At 40.3% G+C, this 27,929-nt stretch overlaps 1 protein-coding gene across 1 annotated transcript; it reads left to right on the top strand.

The window, feature by feature from the left end:
* micu3a (mitochondrial calcium uptake family, member 3a) lies at positions 1 to 26,987 on the top strand (the record flags this gene model as incomplete). Its single annotated transcript, XM_079158796.1, has 14 exons — positions 1 to 279; positions 4,727 to 4,874; positions 6,164 to 6,195; positions 7,254 to 7,332; positions 10,320 to 10,367; positions 11,516 to 11,598; positions 12,450 to 12,521; positions 13,815 to 13,856; positions 17,307 to 17,402; positions 23,206 to 23,300; positions 23,413 to 23,584; positions 24,966 to 25,074; positions 25,225 to 25,382; positions 26,919 to 26,987. Exons 1-14 carry the CDS (start codon positions 16 to 18, stop codon positions 26,985 to 26,987), a joined length of 1,467 nt encoding a protein of 488 aa, XP_079014922.1. The 5' UTR covers positions 1 to 15.
* Between the last annotated feature and the right edge of the window lie 942 nt (positions 26,988 to 27,929).

Raw genomic sequence — 27,929 nt, 5'->3', positions numbered from 1 at the left:
GCAACAACAGCAGCAATGGCCGCTTTCCGCAGAGTGGCAGCGCTGGCCAGTAAGCTAAACCTCTGGTCGGCGGCGAGACACGAGCTAGTCGGTGGTCAGACGGCCAGAGGAGGAAGGACACGGAGGTGTCTGGCTGTCGGGATGTGTTTGGCAACGGGAGGCGCCGTGGCGCTTTACTTCTACAACGATATGTCGAGCTGCAGAGGCAGGAAGAGGATGGGGAGTCACAGCATCAACGGTCTGCTACCAGCCATCCCGACTGTCGTAGCCAAGGAGAAGGTAGGACTTTTGCGCTGAGATTTGTAAGGCTGACAATAAGGCACGTGAAAGGTCGTTTATCAGTATATATGTGTTGTCCTCGGTGTTGACATAGAGGCCTCGGTCTGGAGAACTATGGAGTAAAAACGACCACTGGGAGAAAAGGTAAAGAGCGCTTCGTGTTTTCACATCTCCTTCCGCTAAACCTAGACCCACATCAGCCCAGTTAGACGGGCCTCCTTGTGTTTTGTAGCCATGGTGTGGCTGGCAGTTTATATGTTTTCCTCTCGGGTGGATAAACTGTGTCATTCATTCCCAGCACGCCCAGTGGAAACAGTTTACTCACTGTTTGGCTACAGGACGATGTGCGCGCGCAGATAGATGCAGGAATGGCGCTCTCCGTTAGGGCTGGTGCTGAAATGACAGCAGGTTGAGGATGTTACTGTCAGATAGGCAGCTGAGTGAATGGACTGATCACAGCAACATTTTAAATTCAAGAGTAACACTTTAAAAAAAAGGCAAAAGAAATCCCTGAGTAGGTATACTTCCCGCAAGGCCTAATTATTCAATAGCTTAATTTAGTAGTTACTGTAGTTTAATGTTAAATGCTAAGTTGCTTGAACAGACAGCTGGATACTATAAAATCAACAAGTTTCCAGTGGTGAAAAAATGTACTTTGATCCATTAGATCCTTTAAGTATCAATAACACAAATTGAAAAGACCCCGTTACAAGTTTCGTGTTAAATTGACTACTTTTAGCAGCAAAATACATGTTCAAATTACAAGCTTTTCAGAAGTTTGTTTACTATATTATTGTGTTATTGATGTTACAATAACTAATCACATAACATGTAAACATGTTTTTAAATAAATATGAGAATCTAAGACATAAAATAGTGCAAGTGCAGTTAATATATAGGGATCAAATATACCACGTATAAAATATAGAATAAAATACTGTAAATTTAGGCTAGACGGTAGGATCAATGAGCTACATCTTCGGCCTATATTTTGGGACACTGTTTATTCACTATTTTTTGGGCTTATAATTCACTGAGGTAAATTTCAGTTTTTGTCATTAGTTATTTCCAGTTAAAGATGATATAATTGTGACACAATAAAATGATTGGTGCATCATATTTAGCTGGAAGGGAATCCTAGTAGTTTGTAATTGAAACATCAGAGAGACAACAAAATACTCATTATATTCAGAGCACATTTACATCACTGATCGAATACATATATGTCTTAAAGACTATCTTAACTGTGACACCAGATGCTATTTGTTGATGTATGCATCAGCTGCTTTATGATCTGATGTCCGGATCAAGATCTTTTGGGGCCAGTCGTGATCCAAGTCCTCTGATATTTGGTGTCTGCCAATACAAAGTGTGATCTGATGCCTGTATTTACCTGTATGAGCCCATACAAGCTACAAGCTGATTAATTTGATACCACATAACTTAATTTTAGAAGATATGCAATGTTAATTACATTTTTATCTCACACATTAAAATAACAGCTTCTTTCTGTAGGCCTATTGAAATAAACAGACACCAGTGGTTTATTTGAGGGTAGTAAATCAATCTAGAACGTATGGTAAGTTAAATCAATAATGTAAAGTATAGATTATAAGGTTAGGTCTTCTAAACTACCAGGGATAAAAGAGTTGCCTGTAACGACACTGGGATAAAAGAGGGGTAGGCAGTTTAGAAGTAGGAGAGACTATAAGGCAGACAGGATACCTGACTGGAGATTATGGTGTCTTGATAGCCATCCAACTTGGGAACAGGATAGCTCCTGTGGGAAAAGGGAAACGCAGCCTTCTGTTGCTCAGTAAGTAAAGGTAGCCTACGTGGAGTCTGAAGGATAAGGCTGAAAGAAATTGTGAGAACTCACCTGCAGGGAAGGAGAACAAAGCTTCAGGGAATCACAAGTTCTTACATGCTTGAAACCAATTCTGTAAGGAAACAAGAAAAACCATCTGCCAGCAAACAAGAGTGGGTCAGTTGAGTCTCCAGAGACCTGCAATTGGGCGACTTACGAGCAAGATCTGCTTGCTCTGGGGAGCAGAAGCCCGAGATGGACACGACCAAACTTCCTCAGAAAAGAATCATGTCTGGATTTTGAATCATTGGCATACGGTGACTTGTGGCTGGTTGTTGACTTTAGGCAGTCTGGACACTAGAGAATCGTATGAGGAGACAATGGCTCAAGATTCACACTTGCCATCTGCAGGGTAACTGTTGGCTTTGGCATGTACAAATTCAGGCCCCCCGCCCCCATTGAAGATAGGTTTTCCTTATATTAAGAAATACTATTTTCAAAAATCACTTTCTAAATCAAATATAGTCAGGGGTTAATGTTACATGATATATTCCATATTTCTGGAACCACTGACTCAGTTTTTACAATTCTTATGTGATCTACATAGATTTCAGAAGTGGTAAAGAAACAAAATAAAGTTGCCAGTTGTAATGTTCAGTGACCTGCCAGTGGGCCAGGAAAAAAAAATATTTATATAAGAAGTAAACATAGTCACCTTGACGTCATCCATTGGTATGTGGACTGCCATTTTGAAGCCTTTAGTTTGGCATTTTGGCCGTTGCCAGCTTGTATTTTTGCAACCAGCAGTGACTTGAGAGGGTGGAGTTAAATACAACTGAACACAGAATAAGACATTCTTAGGAGACCATAATGGTACAATGATCTTTCACACTGTGTTAAAGTTAAAGGACGAAAACACGGACAACTCCCAGAACAGACAATGCCATGGTAACAACCTGTCAATCACAAGGTAGCCACGCACTGAAGCGTACCCTACTTTATGATCGATTTTACTCTAAATGGACCATCATTTACCAAATGAACATCATGCTGTTTTGAAGAAGACTTGAAACTAGCGACTGAGACCTTAAAGTCATGTTTACAATTTTTACTGAGGTAATAAATCAAGGGAGAAGTAGAGCCATTTCCTCATAGACTTCTTTACGATCAGACTTCTTTTTGCGACCAGAGAACTCGCGCCCTGGTGGCCATGAGAGAGAATGCAAGTTTAAGGCACTTCTGCATTGGCTTCACTTTTCAGACCCGGATGCTGCTGCCTGGCTCAGATGGACATATGTATAGTACATGTTGAGAATCTCAACATATGGAAAAGCCACGTAGCTTGGGTACTATTAGTCTCAGAGGCACAGACTTAGAGTGAACCAGGAGTTGAAGAAACAGCAACACACTGCTGGAAAATCTCGTGGCATTGATCTACACTCAGTTCAGCATCAGACCTGTTGTATCGCAAAAGAGAACTACTTGCTAATTGTATTTGTATGATGCCTACTGTTTAAGAAACGGAGCTGACAAACAGTGTTAAGGATTTCTGACACGTCAGACTCAAGAGCTGGGACCTTAGCTGGCTAGATTGTACTGTGATTTGACTGAAATTAAACAATTAAACGAGGAGGGTTAGGACAGTTTAGCTCTGAGAAAAAGAGGAAATTCGCTAAAAGCTGCTGCTGTGAATGGAGGACACTGGGTTGCCTGAGGGAGAAACACCTGGAGCATCTGCTATGCAGTCTGGAGAACAAAACTAGGCGACAGGAACAGGTTTAGTTGTGGCTACATGACATAATAACTACACAATAACACAGTGTACCACACTGTCATTTAAAATAACTGCCATTTAATAATTGTTTTTTAAATCTTTCCCCCCAATACATTTTTCTTTTGCATTACTTTTAACATCATGTTGTGCAGCATGGCATGTGAACCTAGCTGCCTTTACAGAACTTTATAAACTTCGTTCATTAGTGAGAGCCAGGGCCATGGGCGTCTGGGCTCATGCACTTGATTACACTGCATTCCTATGAAGCCGAGCGCTCATCTCCTATTCATGCCTTCAAAAGCCCCCTCGGTGAAGGGAGCATCAAAGCTTTATGAATGAATCTGTGCGCTCATTAGCATGTTAGCTGAGCTGAGCAGGAACCTGGGAGTGCTGGGCCCTGCGGCCAAACAGGTTTAATTTTGGAAACCTCTCTGCTAATTACGCAGCTTCCTGCAGCACAATCTGTTGGCATAGCAGCTCTCCTACACTGCAGCTAATCAAGTTGAAGCTCTGGCTCCTCACAGAGAGAGAGTGAGCGAGATGCTAATCAAGTAGAAAGTAGTGACAAAGTATTTGTGTGTGTGTGTGTGTGTTATTGTACTGCGCCAGAGGTGCTGACTGTTTATAATCTCAGAGAGCTAAATGGAGAGAGTCGATGCCAAGAATAGATGGATCTCCTCATTATAGAGGTTCAAAAGCAGTGAAGAGGCACGTACAGTTTGTATTCTGCTGTCTGTGTGAGAGACCAGAGACTTTTCTCTTCACAGATGGGAAGTCACTTTCAAACTATAATCATTGGGGCACATCAACACCTATTATTTGACAACAGTAATATTTTGTTTTGCCTTTTGCTTTTATGTCAGCAGGAACGCCCGTTTGACTTTGAGGAGGGAGACGTGTACATGTCGTCCCATGAGCATCGCTTCCGCATGTTCAGCTCGGTGGAGTATGACGGGCAGCTCTACATGACTCCACAGAACTTCATCGAGTCGGTCACCATGAGCGAACCCAGAAGTATGTTCGCTGTTCGTATACTGTGTAGACACCACGCTCTCCTGGCCCAAAGTCTCTTTAAACTTCAGTCAGAAAACGTCTCGAGTGTTACTTTAAGATAAATTACAGTCTCTAATTGCACCCGAGCCATTTCACGTTGACGTAGTTATACAGTTATTTTTATGACCTTGTCCCATTTTCACCTGTACCCTAACATGTGCCTTATATCTGGACTGTATCAAGATTTTGATTACATTTACATCTGACATCATGCATTCAATTTCCCTTTACCTAAAAGCACAGACTCCATTCACCATCTTACAACATCCATTTTACTGAGCATTTGTGTTGGTTGGCTCCAAATATACAATTTGGGTTATTTTTTAGTATTTGTAGAAGGCTTTATTTTGTTTTAAATGTGCTTTTGATAACCAACTAAATTATACGTGTTATGAGTTTGTAGATGGCCATCTCTGATCTAAAATTGATATCCCAATATGGATCTCAGTGTCCAAGTATTGCTTTTTTTTATTGAATCCAAGTTTTAAAACACTTAACTGTGTTTTAAGCATGTCTTTGCTGTTTCTGGCAGCCTGCTGCCAGTCGTAACAGATTAGTCCCGGCCAGACAGCCTCAAAGCAGATGGCTTTACAGCTATTGTTTAGTCTGTGGTTAATGTTAGTCAGACACACACACACATACACAGACACACTCGACTTCTCAGCATTCCAGTTGCTCGTATTTACCTTTTCTCTTAACCAGTAAATATCTAAACCAGACACTTAACTTATTTTTTACTTTATGACAACTGGTTTCCAAAGGCCCCCTACAAGTTGAGGTTATCACGAACACCAAAATAGCGATTCCGTTCTTCAGCTGGTATGCGATTGTATTGCGTGCAAACTGTGCACCTGTATGTGTGTGTTTACATCAGCCCTGGCTCACTGACATACGATACAGCCGCGCATACCCTCTCAGCAGCCGACATCCTCTAATGCCCCCTTTGAAGTTGAATTAGATGAACTTTGTTGTATAAAACAAAACAAAAGTAGCATGTGCTTTTACGGGGACATTCCACATACTACAAAGACAAGCACGGGGCACTTTAGACGGTACAAATGGGCCTGTGATGATGACAGTGTATATACAGTGAGTGTGTCTGTGTGTGTTGGTGTGTGTGTTTTGTGACTGTACTCGGCACATTAAGACCCATTTCTAGATCATACAGATGTTATCTGACCAAGCCCACCCAAACTCTCTTCTCCTCTTTCCCTTCTTCTTCTCTCCTCTTTTGTCTGGTTCCCTGGCAGACAAGAAGCCCTGGAGGTCCCTGGCCAAACAGGTGGGAGACACACTCTTAATGCTTCTTTCCTCTGCTGTTGCAGGCATCTGTTGCATGTTACATCTGTTGCAGACTTCGCAAAGTTAAAATCCCGATTGTTCTTTCAATGTAAATGTGGAAGGGTCTACGTGTACAGTAGCATTAATGCACGATTGCACATTATTATCAGTTTCATTGTCACTATATGTAAAGAAAAAAACAGGTGAATTTTAGTGGCCTCCACACTGCAAATAACTTAAGACTGATAAATAGAGAAGACAGTATGTAGAGGTAGATCCTCTTTAAACACTTTATTTTGTTAGAATTTTGATTTGAAATTAATAAAATTTACTTTTATATGAAAGTACAACCTCTGAACCATTCATTTGGCACAAATCAGGTGCTTTTATTTCATAATAACGCAACTTTGTTTGTTTGTCAGTGGTGCTGACTGTAGTCTAATTTATTAATGGTATGTTAAGGTGTTGCCATTGGCTGTATGAATACAGGAAATCAGCGTTATCACTATTTATCAGTGTACATTTTTTACCAAAGGTATCGTGTTTATCACACGATGAGGTGCAGCAAACAGAAAAACATTGTTACATATTTTAAATCCCGCATACTCAACCAGCAGTCTTCTTATTCCCCACCTTCTCCGAGCGTTACCTCCACCACGTTATCAGTGGAAAGTGTGTTCATGCATGCAGTACACATTTACATTACTGCTCTCTGCAGTACTACAGAGGTTACCAATTTACAAGCAATGGAAGTGCACAGCTCATGTTGTGTTAAAAAAAAAGAAATAGAAAATGGCACTCCACCTACAACTTCATATATTTTCAATACACTTTTACACTTTTCACTTGATGGCAAGAAAAATAACTCAATCGATACAATACTAGAATACATATCAAGATGGATGGTTTTGTTGTGAATCCTTTCCCTCTTTTCATGGCATGACACCCTCACTCTCTTTGTTTCTGTCTTTGTGAATCTCATGGTTTGAAGTATGAAGGTCTGTGGTTGTTTGATGTATGTCAGGCAACTCACTTGTAAATTGTGTGTTTTTGAACCAGGAGCTGGAGAAGATTTTGTCAGAAACTCCCCCAGTATGGAGAGGATCCTCCAAACTGTTTCGCAACCTGAGAGAACGAGGTCGGAGAGAGCACACACGCACACACACACACACACACACACACACACACATATACACCTAAATAACACTGATGCAATAGTTATCAGAGTAGTCGGATAATAACAAGGTCAGTGAATGTCGGTGGATTTGACTATTACAGTTTAATCTGCTTGGTAGATATATAATAGCTCCAATATAATATAGAAAATACTTATTTCAGTATAACTTGTGAACGGTTCAAATTGTCTGTTGATATGAGGAGTTAAGTGACGACCAGGTCTTCAAATTCTACAGCATTCTTGCAGCTTTTAAGTGCACGGACACCAGGTTTTACCTGCCGATGTGTGACTAAATAGTGCTCGTGAGCTTGTGTGTGTGTGTGTGTGTGTGTCACTGTAGGTGTCTCTAATCCGAGGTTGGAGCCATGCTGTCCTTTCTTACAGCCAAACAACATGCTGAAAAAACTAAAAATAAACCTCCTCTCCTCTCCTCGCCTCTCCTCCTGATTGCATATTGGAAAAGAACAAATAATACAGCACCAAAGACAGAGAGAGAGAGAGGGAGAGAAGCTCCCCCTAATTAATGCCTTTGCATCAGCGCGTAACAGAGGAACCACACAGTCTGTGAGTGAATCCCCATAGAGATAATATAACACACTCACACCGGGAGATGCTAAATATAACATTCCCTCTATTCCTCTACCATGATAGTGTTTTACACCTTCCAGCTAATGTGTATGAGTGTGTCTTACATTTACACGTCAGTGACTAGTAACTAGGTCCATTGCCCTTATGCTTTTTTGTTTAATTCAGTGAAATGGAGAGAGAAAACACAGAGTCAAATAACTGAGGGGAAATTGAAAAAAAAGAGAGATGGAGAGAATTAGAAAAGGGAGCAGGAAAAAGGAAGACGACAAAAAAGAGACACGAGGAGCGAGAGAGTGAAAATTAGACATAAATAAACAAGAAGTCGGGAGACGAAGAGAAACTGAAGCAGTTGTACAATGTAGAGGGATGAATGAAAGAGCACATAGAACATTAGGAAAGAGAGAAAGTCTGTAAACCTATCCTAGGTCTTCATGGCAAGAGGAAGACAGTTATATACAGTGCATGTCTATTCAAATTGCTAGTGGCATACTGCCAAGACCACACACACACACACACACACACACACTCCATCAGCATTCAACGATAACTATCTTTACATATTTGTTTTTATTACTGCTAAACAACTTGTTTGTTCATTCACACTTTTATTCAATTCAACTTTCTTACAATGCCGTCCCTCGTATAAGCTGTATATAAGTGTGTGTTTATATGATATATTTCTGTGTGTGTGTGTGTGTGTGTGTGTGTGTGTGATGTCAGGACATGCTCTCCTCTTCATGCCATGATGAGCGAGGACAGTTAAAATCCTTGGGATGGCTTTGGATTTCAGAGAATGACAGAGCTATGCGTCAGACAAAGGAATGCTGTTGTTTATGTGTGTGCGTGCGTGCTGTAAAATATGTCAGTGTTGGTTGGCCATGTGTTACACAGTGACCTGGCACAGTACTTTGATTTAGAAACATCTATTGTATTCAGGGAATAGTATAAATAGTTTATGTGTACCCGTGGTTAGAGCATTATTCATAACTAGAACAATCCCATTTTATCTTCTTAAAGACCTTTATCTCAGTCAGCAACAGTTATTGATATGGGCCTCAATGCCATTGTGATATTGGCTTGTATTGTACAAATAAACCTGACTTTTCTGTGGTCTCACTATCTTCTTATCAAGTTGTGGCTAATGTGTTCACAAAATGCAAATCCAAAATCTATTTGCATTTTAGCTCTTGTTTGGTCCACCAACTCTTGAGAAAAATATCTGGTAGTTCCTTTTTTACTTGCTTGATCCCGAACTCTCTTCACCAGCTATTGTTTTAACTTTGTGGCATTTCACATTGGGCAGGTAGTTCATTGTGAACTTGAGTGAATTTGCAAGCTAGGAAAGTCTGCTGTATGTGGGGAGAGGGTGCGAGTTGATTAGGAGACTGTGGTGTGGGTTCTCAGTGGGATCAGATGTCAACATCAACCTTTTATTTCACTGTGCATCTGATTCATTAGAACCTTTTTAGACTAACATAACATTTTAAAATGTACAACTCATAAATAAACATAGTAGTACCAAGCTAAATTCAATTGTATTTAGACTGATCATTTACCTTAGATGATAATTACTACCTGTTGACCCATCTTTTTATCCAGCAGCATGTCACCAATACTATGCGAGGATAAACACGCAGAATGAATTTTAGAAACCTGAGTAGTTTCAGAGTTTATCTCCTGCTCTCAGGGTACACAGGGAAACGAGAATTCAGTTCCAAACCAGCTGCTCCACACAAAGCAGCCGGGCATCAGGAAAACACAAGGCGCACACTGGTGGTTTAACTGGTGTCATGTTCACCGACATGCATTACACACACACACACACACACACACACACACACACACACACACACACACACACACACACACACACACACACACACACACACACACACACATATACACACATACATAGGAAAGCAGTCTCCCGTAACACTCAAGCGAGTCACCCTGAACTATCTGAACGATCAGACAGAAAGCGAAAAAGAGGGAGCGAGAGATGAGATGGAGCTACAAAGATTCCTAAATGGGCCTGAGGCAAGAAAGGATCACCTCCTAAACCATTTTTCACTTGCTTATCCAAACACAGACACATACACATGCACACACACCCCTACCAACCTGTGTCTTTACTTCGGACACTTGAGGTGTAGAAAAAGAAACGGTGTGTGGCCAAATGGCTGTTGGCAGCTGAGCTCCAGAAGACACATTTTAAGATGCTATCTTCTTGAAAGGAAGGATTATGTGTGTGCATGTGTGTGTGTGTGTGAGGAGGGCTACGGTCTGTAAACATTGTGTGTGTGTGTGCGTGTGTGTGTTGACCTTTTCTTTAACTCCCTCTGTCTTGGTCTCATTGCTAGGCATCATCTCATACACAGAGTACCTGTTCCTGCTCTGCATCCTGACAAGTGAGTCAATTCAGTCTCTCTACACATCCTCCTTCACTTCATCTCATCTTCTACATCCTTCTATCTTTCTCTCACGTTATTGTAGCAGTATGCTGTGCTTTTTGGGGAACTTTTTTAGCTAAGCTATATGATATGAACTATACTCAGGCCCACCCAGGACTTAATAAGAGGCAATTATGACAGAAATCCGGTGGTTTTCCCCTTCCCCTTGGGGTGAGCAAGAAATTGTGAGAGAGAAGAGGAAAAGAATACCTATAGCTATAACCTTTCAAAACTTGAATATAGACAGGAATGTGAGGCTTATTTCTAAAAAGAAAAACTGCACTCATTACTCTCTGAGAACATCAGTTTACTGCACTGAACACTGATACTGTGTTGCATTTTGATATGTCCCCATTACACATTCAAAATTGTTGAATATTTCTATTCTTCTTCCCCTCAAAATCAGGAATTTAAGTATTTTTCTCCTTTGTAAATGATCTAGAAACCAAACTTTCAATGTTTCAATTCATCATGTTTTGCACACTGAGAGCAACCATTGGTCATTAATCAGGAAAGGATTTGTGTTATTGCTTTTGGATTTAATTTAATTAATGTTAATTTGAGATTCTGTTGGGAAGATAACAAAAAGCCTTGCTTATTTTCTCACAAAAACTTATAGAAACTGTTTGTGATAACTGAAATTCAGTTGCAAACTAGTCATGTGCGCTTTGTACCTGCTTGAGCTTCAAAAACAAAATCAAATGAATATGTCGTTGGACTTTCTTTCTTGGGTTTGTTCAAAAATGTCTTCAGTTCTCTGTGTTTATTGTATGTAGCAAAAATGCGTTGTGGTATTTCTAGAATAAAGACATAAACTTACCCAAGCTTTATTTGATTTAGTAGATCAACATCTATACCTGATATCTAAAAAATACAGGTAGGCTGGTATAGAACAATTTAAATGTAGCTCATAGTCCATATAGATTTAACCACCTGCCCCATCTCCCTCCTGTCTAGCCTATATGCCATTCTTTCCATGCTATTTCTAGATTTAGAATTGCCTTTAATACACACACACACACACCCCCACACACACACACACATACACACACACACACACACATACACACACACTCACCCTATGTGCTCTCCTCTCTGTTCTCCAGAACCCCATGCTGGCTTCAAGATTGCTTTCAATATGTTTGATGCAGACGGCAACCAGATGGTGGACAAGAGGGAGTTCTTGGTGGTGAGTCTCTGACACTGAGAGAAAATCCATCCCATGACTGAATTCATTTGTTATTAATAACATCACGTTTCGCTCAAATGGCAAAAAGGACAAAATTAGGATATTAAAGATATCGACAATAAGTGTGAAGTGACTATTGGTGAAACAGGGATTCATGTTTTTATGTATCTTCAATCCCCACTGACATAGCGGAAGCTGCTTTTTGGAAGGAACCTCTTGATTTTCAGTTCCCTTTCTCTGAGGACAGTGTTTAAATGTTCTGAGTAGCCTAACTGTAGCATTTCTTTTGATTAAAACCTGCAGATTTTCAAATGGAAACACTGCTGCAGGCAGGAAGTTATCAGAATCCCTGTGGGGGCTGGTGGGAGTGGGTGGTAATGGTTGATGATCCTGTGGGAGTGGGCAGATGCCGGACCGAAAAAAAACATTCCCACATTGAGGGTTTGGCAAGTTTAATTCAGACTTTGCCAAAAAACAACATCTGTAGTCAAATGAAGGGAATATTAATCTTAATATACCTCAAAATGAACAACGTCAGGAACTTTTGCGATCACACCTCATAAGTATTCCTGGAGATATCTCTTTATAAATCATACTACAATGTTTGGTTTAGTGCTGTATGTAACAACTGTCACTATTAATTCAAATGAATAATACAAATTAATGAAAATATAGTTGATGCTGCTTTCCTGGGCCAGTGCATTGAAAGTGAAATACAAAGAAACAACAACTTTCTCTCCAAACTAAGAAAAGTAAACTCAGTAAATGTTTATGAACATTTAAGCTTCATACAGGGATTTGAATCTGGCTTTGAATTGTCACGAAGACCCTCATTGTCTTTTACATTCCAGCTTCAGGAGATCTTCCGGAAGAAAAATGAGAAGAAAGGGAGGAAAGGAGATATTGACAAGTCTGCACAGTTGGTAAGAAAGTTGGTAACGCAGGACGAGGGGGTGTGTTTGTGTGTAAAAGGGGAGGTTCATTTGTAAGGAGATACAATTCTGTCACTGATCACTCTTAGTGCTGCCAACACTATAAAAGAAAGTATTTGTGGACATGGACTTTAGTAATGCCGCTATCATCAGTGGGGTAAACTTGGAACAAAAAGATCCAACATGTCCTGCAGGTTAATATAACAGTAAAAAGTAAACAGCACTTTAAAGTTACTTCCCTCTTAAAATGGCATTTCAATACATCCATGAGTGTAGAACAACACCTCTGACATGATTCCTGTGTCAAACTGTCCATGTGGATGTATTGAAAATGACACCATCATCTGTGTTTATACAGGTATTACAGTTCGCTAAACCCTTCATGTAACCGTGTTTGATTGCATGCTGCCTTCAAGAAACTGTTTTTGACAATGTGGTACCTCCTCTGTTTTTACTGCGTACTTGTTAGATTGGATACACTCTTGAAAGAATTTGTTCACTTCTGGGATTCAAGTTTTGGAGCAACACGGATCACATTGCTTTACTACACTGAATTATGTTTTTTATGTTTATATCTGCCGATTTGTTGGCTGACTGTGACGTGTAGTTTTAAAAGGCTGCATGAATTAATGTCAAAAAGAAGAATTGGTCAGACCAGGTCAATATTAGCTTTTTACAAACATCAATACTGGCATATGTATTGGGTAATATCAAGACATGCCATTGCAGAAATTCAGATTTGTTGAGGTAAATTACAAAGTGGCTCTTGCATGAGAAATCTTGGAAGAAGGGAAAATTCTTTAAAAAACAAATTTATGGGAGCCTTGTCAAGAATGTTAGTTTGTGTTATGTGTTAATGTAAAATATGAATATGGGTTTATATATAATTTTATAACTTTTTCTTTTAAAGCCATTATAGGCTGTGTTTTTCAATTCACAGTTTTGAATTAGTCAGTTATGAATCGTGTAAAGCTCTGAGCTCACAATAAGTCATATCAATAACATTTATTAAGTCAATTTCAAATAATAATCTGCATAAAGAAAAATGTAAAGTTTTACAAACCATCTGTGTGAAGGGCAGTGCACAGTGTTGTAATGCAAAGTGTGTGTTGTTGTAAAATGTGATCACAGATGTGTTGAAAATGACTCGTCCCTCTGCAGAGCGTATCCACGGCCTCTCTGCATGTACTAACATGTCTTTTACCTTCTCTCTTCCTCCCTCCTCCTCTGTGACTGCATGCTCTGTCCTCCTCTACCACGTGTCTCTCTCTCTCTGTGTGTTAGAGTATGCAGCTCTATGGATATCAGGTTGCCCCCATGAACAGCGTATGTATCCAAAACCGCAAACCTTTAGTCTACTTTCGGTTCATCTTTAGACGGTTAAAGAAATTGATGGAAGGATGAACAGAGAGCTAGCTGTTTCTACATGCTTCATGGTTTCTTTTAAAAAAGAAAGCAGTTTAGTTGACAATTTTGTAAGATAATAATGAAACCACAATGGGAACTTTAGCATGGTGGTGATAAAAGGCAAAGAAGTTATGGTAGACAGATATTTTATGAACAGTACAGCAGAATATTTAGAACCTCCTCTGATCTCTGAAGTCGACTGACCTCTCATTATTATTATATTATTATATTTTAGATTAAAGGAATACTTGTTTACTTCCTGTTCTGATGACAGGATCAATACCACTCTCATATCTGTGTTTTAGATATACGTTCACAACCAGTAGCCGGTTAGCTTAGCTTAGCATAAAGACTGGAAGCGGATGGAAACCGCTAAACCTGAAATCAGCCTGCCAGAACCTCTAAAGCTTGCTAATTAACACGCTGTATCTGGTCTGTTTAATCCGTGCTATAAGTGTAAAGACAACAAGTTGTGGTTTTAATTGCAGATGTGCGTTGGACTATTTCATTGTTGGGTGCAGTGACTTGCTGAGGTCTCTGGTGTTTTCCTGGTTGCAACCTCATGGTGACGACAAGACTCCAGGAAGTAACTGTGCCTGATATTATGGTTATTTTATTTACTTTAGAGAGAGTTAGGCTAGCTGTTTCCCGCTGTCTTCCAGTCTTTATGCTAAGCTAACCGTCACCTGGTTCTTGCTTAATATTTACTGTACAGACACACAAGTGGAATCAACCTTCTCATCTATTTATGAAAATGTTGAACTGTTCCTTTAATTTCCCCTCAACCTTTTAAATATTGCAATTCGCACACAAATATATATTGCTGCATCTGTCAAATTAGAGTCGTATGGTATATAAATTGATACAGCAATGTATGGGGGGATTATTAGGCATATAATAGGTTCATGCTAGAGGCAAGTGTCACTGACAGATTCTCATAATGAATCTCATAACCCAACACCAGTTTCAATACCTGCTGGGCATCTGGATAATCAAGTCAAATTCACCCTGTTTTGTTGGGGATATTGTTTCTCATTCTGGGGACTCTTGGGGTTTGGTGGGTGCAAATGTCAATTATATTGGGATACTTACGGTCCTGTTTAATGGCTCTGTCAGCCACCTTTGTGTCCTGACCTGGTCTTTGAAAAAGCCTTAACCCTGACCCAGTCCACATGATCCTTTGTTGTCAGTAAAACATACACTGTAGACTTCTTAAAGGGATAAATGGATAGAAAGAATAAGTGGGATAGAGAGAGGCTTCCTTCAAGACAGGCTGTCCATCTGTCAGGTCAGCTGGGTGATTGATCGAGGCAGGATGGCAGAGGGTTGGATGAATGGAGAGAGGGACGCAGCAGAGGAGTAATAGATTCAAGGGGTCAGGAGAGATGAACTCTTACAAAAAGAGAGTGATGTGATTTAGAATGACTTGAGGCACTCTCAAGCTCCAAACACAATCAGACACTGACCATTTCAAACAGTTTTAGGACGCGTGCTGTTTGTTTGGCAGTGTGTGTGTGTTCCTGTTGGGGGTTTTGGTATTGCACAGGAGAGAGCAGGAGATTTTTTTACTATGGTAGGTCTTGTCTATAGACAGAATATTGCTTCTATTGTGTGTACACAGTCTGACTTACAGGAAGAAAGCAAACAGGTTGCATTTGTCTGCTGAGTTGTATGGCATCCAAAATGTAAAATGAGTGTCGGATTTGGCGGCATCTAGTGGTGAGGTTGCAGATTGCAACCAACTGAAACTTCTCCCACATGCCAAAAATAGCGAATGGCCCTATCTAAAGCCAGTGTTTGGTTTGTCCGTTCTTGGCTACTGTAGAAACATGGTGACCGGATCTTAGAAGAGGGCTCGCTTCTTAGATAGATTTTAAAAAATGGCTCATTCTAAGCTAACAAGAACTATTCTTATTTTAGGGTGATTATACACTCATAACATACTCATTGATCTTATTTTCCATTTCTGCCAATAGATCCCCCTAAATGCTACACACTGTTCCTTTAATAAAATGTGGAACATTTTTTTTACATACAATTAAGACTATCTTGTTTAATTAAAAAAAAAATGTGTTAAAAGTTTAATTTATGAAAGACATATTCCCTTATCGGTCACACTTATTGATACACATATAAAGCTGGAAACCAAAATCAACACAATGATAATAATGGAATTTGGACATTGCAATACTCAAATGTCTTATAGTCTCCTGAAGATACAATATAACCACTGTAGAAGGCTTTCCGGCCTAAGTGGTAATGGATATTTACTAAAGGAGATGGAATACAGTGCAGCAAAGAAACGGCAGGGAGATGATTACTGTCCAGTCTCTATAAGGACTATTAGCATTCTTTCTTTCTCTCTATTTCACACACACACACACACACATACACACAGTCCTCGTCCTGTCAGTGTTGTGATGGATAGCTACATTGTCACTGTGAAGTTAGGAGCGGTGCAGGGTCATTTTAAAATGGCTGCTCCTGCGTTCTCCCTGGAGAGACAGACGAGGTGGGTGGTCAGGAGCCCAGCAGAGTGGTTGTCTTTTGTAAAGGCCGGACACACTCTGAACAGAAGCAGCATGACAGCGAATAAATATATATTATATATCATGTTCTAGAGGAAAACTTGCTTTTGGGAGGAAGAATTGTGCATTTGCGTCAAAGATCAATTAGATGTGAACGTTTTTTTTGCAAACTTTGCTTGTGTTCATTGTTGATTCAACACAAAGGCAAAGTAACGAATAGTAGTTTTAGTCATTTAGATGTAATGGTCTTGCTTGCAGCAGAGTCCTCAAAGATAACTGAGGGTGTTTGACTAAGTTTGACTCTTCCTCCCTTCCTTCCTGTTTAGTTTACTGATGGGATTTTTTAATGCTTGGATTACAGTGGATGGGGGGAATTTATAGTTGGATCAAACATTATAAATGGATATTACTTCAGTAAATTGAATTGACGACAGAACATGAATTCTAAACAGAATTAATTGATTCTGTTCTATTAGCCATTTTCTAATAAACAGCTTTTCATCAATGTAGTGTTAAGAAATAATTTGCAGTGCTTGTAGTTTGCTATTTGTTCTAACCATAATACCACAATATGTACTTCAATGAGTCCAGATGCCACATCAGACTTATCTTGATCTTGTATTAACTATCTAATAATGCTGAATGTGACAGTTAATGAATATGCAGTATTTCTACTGTTTATGTAATGTAGGGATTTAAAAAATCTTCAGGAAGTCCCCTTCATGAATCTGTTTGTGTATATTGAGATATGATAACGTGAATATTGGAAGCTGAAGTTTACTTCCTGAAGTGGTAAAGTTGTAGGTGAACTGACCCTGGTCCTGCTTGACCGCTCCTACAGGTGCTAAAAAAAGACAGTCAGGAGTTTGTGGCGCGGAGTTACTGGGACGTTCTGAGGCGAAGCGCCAGTCAAGTCCTCTTTTCTGACCTGGCGGAGGTACACATCCATCTGTCCTCTGTCACTACATCCCTCCGTTCTTCCTCCTTCGCTCTTCCTCTTTAGTTCCTTGTAGTAAATGTTGCTCCTCTAACCAGCCCCATAGAAGCAGAATAATGTATCCGCATCAAGCTTGGCCAGAATAAAACCAACAATGTGTACCTTCAAAATAAAAGCTTTGAAGGCCTAATCTTTGAATTCTGCAGCAATCATCCTAACTGCTCATATTAATGTGGACCGACAGATTATTTCTTTAAATGCTTTAATTTTTGTCATGGCTAAAAGACAAGAAGGAACCAAAAATAGTTTATGGGCTTGTTTGAAAGTTTGAACACCATTTGATCAACACTTTTATTCTGGTTTGGCTCGATACTGATCATTTACATAGACTGGCCTTTTCATCTTTATTTCTTCCTTTCTTTCCCAAACATTACATAGATTACCATCTGCCATCTCACTGTTTTACAGAACTTAGTAGTGTACAGAAACTACTGTCATTCCTCCATTCCCTTTCCCCATGTGAGATCATTTCTGTTTGGATGAGCTCTAAAAGACTTCCTTCCACTAAACACAATATGTTAATCTAATTGCTCTATTCTAAAACTGAAAGAAGATTATGAGAAAATATTTCTCTCTTGGGAAAACTTGAGACTCCTCCAAAGTTCTTCCCCATTTCCGTATCAAAAAATACTACAAGAACTTGTTTATATTTGTTGTTGTTGATTCTGATTTCTAAATAATTTAATCCACTATATTGATGTGTCGGTATTGATCAAATAACTGTAGATGACAGATACTGTAATGTGCGTATTCTGATAACCTGTTCTTTTTCTCACCTGCCTTCTGTCATTTAGTCTCTTTGTTATGCTTTTGTATGTGTGTCTGTGCCTTGTCATCTGTGCTGTGTTGTGGCTAGTGTCGCAGGTTTGGTGTCAAATCATTCTTACTTTACACCTTAACATGTTTAATGAAACTGGTGTAATGATAGGAAGGCTGACTGCCGAGCACATACAAATGCCCTGATCATTATAGCACCACACAGTTTAATTTTAATATGAGTCATTTGGAGTATAGTAGTAGTATAGTAGTTCAGAAATTAAAACCAAATGATGACCTAAAATATACCTGCGGCTAGCATGGCTACAAATCTGGTAAAAAAACAAACCGGAATCAAAACAAAACATTTTGGCAAAATGTCACATTTTGGCTTGTTCATGCACAATGTAAATTGTCTTTCCGATATGTCCGACACAAGGTCAAGTTGCTGGTAATGATTACTAACAGATAACAGCGCTAGCAAGCTAAGTGACTAATGACAGGCTATGTGCTGTGGTGGCAGCGGAAGCTGAGGTGGAGATAATGACAGTGGCGCGTAATGGGACTGACCTTGTATTTACACCGAGCAGCCTTTCATCTTCCGGGATGTCAGACGGACAGAACAGACGAATCAGACAGAGGGGGGAGGATGGGAGGAGGGCAATAATAGGAAGACAAACAGGGACATGAAAAATGTGAGCGATTAAAACATATAAATAAATGTAACAAAAAGTAAGACTTGGGTACACAAATAAAAGAAAAGGGGATAAATTAGAGAGAATTGTAGCAGACCAGATCAGATGAGTTGAAAACCTGAGGGCGAAGAAAAAAAAGGGAAGAGATAAAATCAGAGAGACAACAAACAGGTGAGAGAGGCCAAAAGAAGATGACACAGGTCAGCGGGGAGAACAAATGTTGAGGAACAAAGTGGGTGGGGAGAGAAGAAGTACGGGAAACGCATTTAGGGGAAAAGAAAGAAGCAGGTTGTATTTAGAGAAAGATGTGTTTACTCAACAGATTAGTCACCATTATACCTCTTTGCTTTTGTCTGGAGAAGGAGGGACTGACTGACAGGCTGAGAAGGAGGGAGGAAAGAAAGGAAATCAGAGCAGGATAAGAGGGAAAGAAGTGACAGAAGAAGGAAACAAAAAGAATGCGAGAAGGTGTGAAATAAAAACAAACAGGGTTTGCGGGGAAAAAGAGGAATATGTCGTTGTTTTTACCCTGCAAAGTCTGACTGACTGACTACTAAAGTCCGACAATGAGCTCTTCCTCCCAGGTATATTACTCACAGATAGGGAGGGTGAGGAAGACCGTTTAGTGTTTACAACAGTAATTACTGTTTTTACCTTCAGCTTCATGATCAAAGTCTGGTGAGGCTCACACTCACACAGATGGACAAAGAGACACATGCATACACCAGGTGTCGTGCCTTGTGGGCGGAGTAACCATTACGTCTTCATGGGGATGATGAGCTCACACTGGTGCTGCCACACTTCCAGGAATGATAAGCTTGTTATGATCCGTTTGGCATTACGTCTTTTTTTAGGCTTTTTGTGAGGCTGACGTTCGTTCTACCAAAGATAGAACCAATTATACAATTTTGCAAAAAGGGGAGAAAAATTCTCACAAATTCTGTTCAGTGACAGAGAAATCCTGCCTGAGAAGCTTTTTTGGGTCACTAATCAAAAAATGTTTGTATTAACAATGGATCAAATCATAATGTGAAAGGTTTCACTCGGTGATGAACCCATAGGGGTTTAGCACTCGACTCTGCAGTTTCCCTTAGCTCCACAAAGTGCTTTAGCGTCATTCAGCTCATTGTTTTGGCTTGATGGTCCACAGCTTTACTGTTTTGGTCTCATCAGCCTTGCTTTCAGCAGCTGCAGGCAGCTGTTTACAGTGAAAAAGCTCAGATACGGCGACTGTACACTAGCTGCCAGGCACCAAACAGCAGGCACAGGGACTCGCTGGTGAACATAGTGGAGCATTTACCAGCTAAAGAGACGGACATTTCACTCACAAGTTGCTGGGGAACAATATTGGCGTTCAGACACACTAACTCCAGTTCTCCTTGACAACTTTATTAGGCGATAATATGTCCATGTTGTGTTAACAGCTTGTTCTGCTGCCACCAAATGGCAGAACAATTTAAAAATCGTTCTTTCTAAAAAAGATTTGATTTCATTGATTTTATAGATTTCCCATGGTGCACGGCATCCAAATATCAATAACGTCTCTTGTTAGTTCGCTCAATTCAACTGAAATCAAATACTACAACTAAAGTGCTCTTCACTCAATATATTGTTTTACTACGTGAACCCATGTAATCTTAAATCACCCGACCAACTGGATTTACACTTAATTAAACCTCTTGTGGATAACTAAATCACTGCAACAGGGATTAGGAATGCCTTTATTACATGTATCCATGTTCAAAAGATGGACAAGGGGATTGGCAGTAGTCTAAGTGCCTCTCTATCATTGAAAGAGCAAAACAAACTGTTTAAGATTATGGAAAGAATAGGAAGGATATGGTGAAAGGAAGGAAGAGAGGCAGAGAAACAGCACCTGGATGCTGTCTAGATGCATGAACAGCTCATGTGTCATAAAGACATCAGTAATGCGTCCTGTTTGTCCGTAATCAGAGGCTTAATGAAAAGACCCTCAAATAAGTGAGACACCGAAAAGAAGACACTGAAATGATACGTCTGTAACTGTTTCACTTTGTCTGTGTTTATCTAAAAGAAGTCTTCCTAATCAAAGACTGAAAGACCAGACTGCAACGTGAATCAGAATTTTACACTAATGTTTGTGGTCCTAAAACAGGGTTTACTTTTACTGCTTGTTTCCCAGTAGACATTTTTATCCAGTGAGTTACCAACCTGTATCATTTACAGTGGGATTTTCTACGAGGCTTTTTGTTTGGAATTTGGTTCGTGCCTTAATCTATTACATCTCACTGTCGAGAATTCCTTACCTGGAAAAACATGACCGACAAGTTAAGAAAGAAGAAGAAAAACATTTAGTCTGCCCCATTACATTGTTTTTATTAAATATCACTGTTGGCAGTAAGTCCTCACAAGGCATAGAAATATGTAACCTTTGATGGGCGATCCTGGGTTGTGTGTATGTGTATTAATCTTAAGGGTTTCAATACAAAAAAAGAGGAAGAACTGATCTATCAAATGCTCTACATTTTAGAAAATAATGGAGGTTTTGGCAGCTTAACACAGCCAGAAACTTTTGATACCAGTTTCACCATAATAATAGAAAAATATTCTCCTGATTTCCTTGAGACTTGTCTTTGGAACGTAACTTGAACAGTAAAGTTTTGTCTCCATTAATTATCCCTGCACCTCAGTTATAGTAATTTGCTATTTTTTGAAAGAATGAACACAACCGACAACTACTCTTCTTTGACATTTTCCTCTTGTCCCACCTCGGCTTTTAGGATTATACTCTTGAGGTAGAACCACGAATGGCATCGTGGCAGTGATGATGATAATTATGTTGATGATGGAAATGGCATAAATGTTTTTCCTCTTTACATGAGACATGAGATTCCAGCCAATCTTATGTCTGCATATACCTCAGCATGGCAGTGGATTGGACAGAGAGGGGGGGGGTGGCTGGGTGGGGCATGGCAGGGAGGGAGAAAACAAGATGGCCGTTTGACGTCCTCTCTTTCTGCACCGACGCTGGCTGAGTCTTTTCTGGAACTGCTCAAAAGCACAGTCACCTTTTTCTGAGATACATATGTCAGGGAGCATAAAGGAAAACACTGATATAAATATCTGTTTCTAAAAGGCTCACAGAAATGTCAAGCAACAGCTTATAGCATGACAACAAACTTGTTGAATATGTTTCAAATGACCAGGATCATTCAGTAAACACACACTTTGAGAAACCGTGAAGGGAAGACTAAGCTTGAAGAACATGTAAACAGAGTAAATATATAAAACGGCAGAACAAAAAAACGAAATAAACATTGCAAAGTTGCAAATACGACACTATAATTCTCGTCCGTTGACGGAAAAAGGTGGAATCGGCTCCCGTTCTCTGCATTTGTGCTTGTGTGGGTTTCGTTCCGTGCTGCTGTTGTTTGTGATTTAAAGGTTGTGTACGGGTGTGTCAATGTGGCATTCGCAGAGAAGTGCACGGGCTGTGGTGGCTTTATTGTGTCTGTGTATGTTTGGCAGCTTAGTGTTAAGTGTTTGTGTCTGTCTCCCCCTTAGTTGTTCTTCCACATGTGTTCTTGGCCTCTTCTCTGTTTCTCTCACCTCTTGTGTTTCTCTCTGTCGACAACACTCCCCCACTTGGTTGAACATTTGCATGACTCTGTTTTTCATTGTGTCCCTGTATCTTCTTGTGTTCTGCTGCCCTCAGCACTGGTCTTGCTTCACCAGACCAGTAGTGGTCTGTGTTTCATGCTGCTACGGCAATACTCCTCGTCGGTCTAGGCAGCATGGAAAAGAATACCTCTCATTTCATTTCCTTCCATTATTTTCAAAAATCAATGATAAAGACTATCATGACTGTTTTATTTTATGTCCATTTTACCTCGTTTCCCCATTTTACCTGCTCATGTCTATACTTTATTGTACTGAAAGCTTTGATAGTGGCACGTTTCCACCATGTTCAATGAGCTGAACCCGCCTGTTATTTATCAAAGTGATACCCATCCCATTTAAGAGGTTAAACTTAAACATTGTTGCTGCCTAGACTGGCATGTTTGACGTCACGGTGGCCGCTGACTGTTTGTCTGAGCTGATTCGTTTGATTGACAGCTTGTTGTTGCTCCTCTGGCGCACGTTCTGCAGCAGAAACCTGCTTCCTGCTAGCCTGGCACCACGGTTGCCATGTTTGGATTGATGATGGACTCGTCCCGCCCCCTGCTTCTCCTCAGAACACAATACTTGGTGTTTATTGATTAGTCACTCATTGATCCTCTCTCTCTTGCTATTGCTTCTCTGATGATTCTTAGCGAGCAGATGAGAGCATCACGATTGACACCACCCTTTTGGTCCATTTCTTTGGGAAGAAAGGGAAGGCAGAGCTTACATTTGATGACTTCTACAGGTACTAAACAACATACAGCTTAAAATACAGGCCAATGCTGTAAACAATATTAATCAAATCACAACATAGTAACATGTTGATCTTCTCCTTCCCCTTCCTTGCGGTTTTTCAGGTTTATGGATAACCTTCAAACAGAGGTGTTAGAAATTGAGTTTCTCACCTACTCTAAAGGGATGACCACCATCAGCGAAGAAGACTTTGCCAAAATCCTGCTTCGCTTCACCAATGTGGAAAACATCAGCGCCTACCTGGAGAATGTCCGCCATTGTATACCTGATGAGAAGGTACGGTACAAACATGCACAGTGTTCTTTAAACGGGGGACGAGCAACAGGCGAATCGACAGCTGTGCAAAAGATTGAAAATACACAAAATCTGAATTTGAGTTCATGTTGACTACTTGTGTGTGAATGGATCAGCTCAATGTAAAGTCATTTATGTTTGGATAATGTTGGATAAAGGTACATTAACACTATAGTGTATGCTGTAGTTTAAAACATTTTTTATGATAACAATGAAAACCCTCCATCGCACCGTTACTGCCTTTTATAAATCAATGGCTCCCATAATGACCCTCCGTGTAATGTGGACTTCAGCTTCAGTAACTCAAAGCAGAAATGTGGAGAAGAAATACAAAAAGGGTTTTGACCAGGATTTTGGATCGTCGTTATCTTCTTTAGATAACACCAGGTCTTTCCTAATCCCTTACCGGTTTAATTTCTTCTCCTTGCTTTATGGATGCCCCCCCCGCCCTCCAGCCATCTAGAGCCTCCATAATTTCCCACCACTATCTATGCCTGAAGCTGTTGTGGCTCTCCACACTTCAACGCTTCACCGCCTCACACGACCACACACACACACACACACACATACACTTGACTGCACTTCCAGCTACATGTGAATGTCTTATCTATCTATCTATCTATCTATTTACACATTGGCGTGTAGTCCTTATGCAACCCAACTCTATTTCTGTCCCTTCCTTTTTTCCTTTTCATGCTGTGGGAGAAGCAGGAGGTTGGTCTCGGCTTCGTACAATACGCAACCTGCAGTTACAATCTGTCAGTCTAATCTGCTATTTAGTTCTTTGTTTCTAGATTTAAGGGAAGACTTATTTTTCTATTTGACTCTGTACTTTAATCTGCATCTTTTCATGTGAACCTGTAAAAACTGCATTTCCTTATTTGTTTCAATTTATGGATTTATTTTTAATGATCTACTGTTTGTTATTAAACTAGCCGTTATCAGTTGTATCTTGAGTCACCGCAGAGAGCATGGGGCGGTTACGGCTACTTGTTGAATGGCTTCAGCATTATTAATGTATGCAACTGGGTTATGAAACACTGCAAGAAGGTTTGAAATGTTCCATATCATGCACACTCAATCCTGTAATTAATGACCTTTCACGTCATTAATAGGACTATTTCATGGAATCTCTCAGTTATTGATTGATAGTATGAGTTATGGTCAGCCGTTATTTTTTGTTTGTTATGGTTCGTTAATATTTCAGTGGATGTGCCTTGAATGCTATATACCCGTCGGTCGATGTCCCTTTGGATGGCAGTCTGTGCTCAAACACTCATTACGTTCATTTTAAAGCTACTTTTTCTCAATACTTCTCCCTAAAGTATATTGTTCACGCATGTTTTTTTTCCTGCTATTTCAGGGAATCACCTTTGATGAGTTCAGATCATTCTTCCAGTTTCTCAACAACCTCGAGGACTTTGCCATTGCCATGCAGATGTACAATTTTGCCTCTCGCTCCATTGGACAAGGTAGGAAGAGAGCGGGGGCACAGCGGCTACAGGCACCGAGGGTCTGAGCGTACACACACACACACACGGCTGGTGTGTTCTTTCCCTCTAGCTTGGTGCACAACAAGTGGCCGAAATGATCGAAACTGTTTTTACTCTCTCTCCTACCAGATGAGTTTGCAAGAGCGGTGTATGTGGCCACTGGGCTGAAGCTGACACGGCACCTTGTAAACACCATCTTCAAGATCTTTGACGTGGATCACGATGACCAGCTCTCCTACAAGGAGTTCATCGGCATAATGAAGGACCGGCTGCACAGGGGAGGAAGGGTGAGGAACTGTGTGTGAAAGAAACAGAAGGATTGTTGCCAGTTTAGAAAAAGCACTCTTAGGCTTCAAACTGTTTGACTCAAAACAATAAATAGAGAGCTGTGGCCCAGGAGACAAAGCGGGTCATCCACGAAGCAGCATATCGGCAAGATACTGAACCCCAAATTGCTCCTGAAGACTGTGAATAAGCATTAGTTTACAGCCTGATGAGAAGGTGGCACCTTGTGTGTGCAAATGGGGTAAATGTTGTAAGTGTAGTGTTTGACGGGTCGGAAGACTAACGGTGCTATATACCATTCACCATCTGTGATCCAAATAACAGTACGTAAAAAGACTAAGAGGAGACAGAATCACAGCAAGGAGTACATGACGAAGAATGAGAATTGCATTGATTGATTGGAGAAATGTACTTCTCTCTCCTCAGAGGTCAACATCTGCTGCAGAAGTCATACATACTTAATTACAGTAAGCAGTCAAAATGCCAAAACACGGAGCATTACCTAGAAACCTTACATCTCTTTTAAGTTCATGTTTGAAAAAGAGCGTATACGGTTTTATTCTGATAAAGATGATCCAATAATATCACCTCTCACGCTGTGGTTCAATTTACGGTGAAGGATTATTTTGTGAAGCATAAGCAAAAAGCATATTTCCTGGTCATGCATGCAAAAGGTCACAATACTGTTTTACTCGCAATAAAGGGGCTTTGTCGGTTCGAACCCAGGTGTGCAGTTGAAGATGAGTCTCTGTAACAGCTAGACCGCCGGCTGTTTAAAAGGTTCTTTCCATTCATTGTGAGGATTACAATATACATTGGGATTTTAAAACAGCAATGGCCGTTCTGCCATTGCAAACAAACTCAAGCAAGAAACAAGAAAAAGGGCTCATGTGCACTGGCATCTGCAAAGACTACACTGAATAGAATAACAAGCTGATAAAAGACCTTAGGTCAATTTGAATCAAACAGGGATGCAAAGACGTCTTAATATAGACACGGTTGGGTTTTGTCAAGGCCAGGCAGGTAGAAAGCTTTTCAGGAAGAATCTGGTAACAACATCAGTGAATTACTTGAAGTGATAACAAATTTGAAATCACCTTGAGCCACTTCATAGTGTTGTTCCCAAGGATGGATACTGCCCTCTAGTGGTGTATTGTGATACAATACTACATTCCAGAGCATCATTTCCAACAGAAGTGAGACACACGAGTAGTCAGGTTGTTACAAGTTTGCCTGATATGTCACAAACGTCACTAACATTGCACAGCAGTGAGCCCGATTTATGACCCTATTGGCTCCTTTGGATGCTTTCTTGGCCTCACAGTCTCGGCTTATTAACAGTGATCTCTCTTTCTCTCCCTCTCTCTTTGCTTTGCTTTCATCCTCAATCTCCTCTCTTTTGGACACACTCATCTGTTCTGCCATGGTTCCAACCTCTCCTGTGTTACAACACACCATCTTTTGTCTTCCCTACCTCTTCTCCCTGTGTTTTCCCTTCTTCCCAAATTGCACCTTTCCTCTAACTACTGACCTCTCAGGGCTATAAATCTGTGGAGCGCGCCACCTCTTTTAAATCCTGTCTGAAGAAGGAGCTGGCAAGCAGATAAGTAACACCTATAACAGAAAGTCAGACACTGTTTTCATCATTTTATTTTTATATCTGGAGTGTATGTACATTTTTTTGTAAAACACGTTAATCACTTATTGGGACGTGACAACAGCATCAGCCAAAATCCTACTCCTCACCTTTTCCTCTTTGACTTGTCTTACTGCAGTGCATTACCAGCATGGGTATATTTAGGCTACATCAAGTGACAACCACCTAATTTTAGTAAAATGACCTGTGACATGCTAAGTGACGTTTTCACTTTGCTAGTCTCTCTTTAATAGCATACACCTCCTTTAGCAATAGATGCCATGTTTAGATTTGTTCATCACACTTTCCAGTCAAGATAGCTATTACTTTTAAACTGGCAAATTGCTAAGGTCACTACACAGCGTGCCAGTAGGTGTACAGAGTTGCAACAGTGGGTTCCTCAATGTCTTCGTTTTGGAGATTCCTGAATGTGTGGACAGCTCAAAATTATCTAAGTATTTTTGAACTTGTTAAATCATTGTCCCTCCCTTTAGCACTTTCGTCCAACAAACAGGATGAGATAAAGGAAACACCTCTGAGTTTCTATTCGGTTGTGACTGGAATATTTGTAGCTACAGTATAACAGTTAAAATAACTGACTTCTGACTCCCTGCATGACTGTGCCTCCCTTTGCTCGGTGTTTACCAGGTGAAGGCCCGACGCCACACCTCCTTCTCCGGCTGTGTTCGCTCTGGGGCCAGACGACAAGTGCACCAGCTCTGGAGGAGGTACAAAGAGAAGCTGTAGTGGAGAAGAGAGAAAGAAGGCAGAAAAGATATGAAGGACGAAGTCTGCTGATGGAATAAATCAAACTGATGTCAGTGTTCTGAGTTAGCGACGTTGCGTTTTCAAGGGCAGATCGCCATTGGTCCTCCAAAGCAGATAATAACTACAAGCATGCCCGCACACAGAT

The sequence above is a fragment of the Pholis gunnellus genome, assembly GCF_910591455.1.
Source record: "Pholis gunnellus genome assembly, chromosome: 5".
Classification (NCBI taxonomy): Eukaryota; Metazoa; Chordata; class Actinopteri; order Perciformes; family Pholidae; genus Pholis; species Pholis gunnellus.
This window is presented reverse-complemented; position numbering and strand designations above follow the sequence as displayed.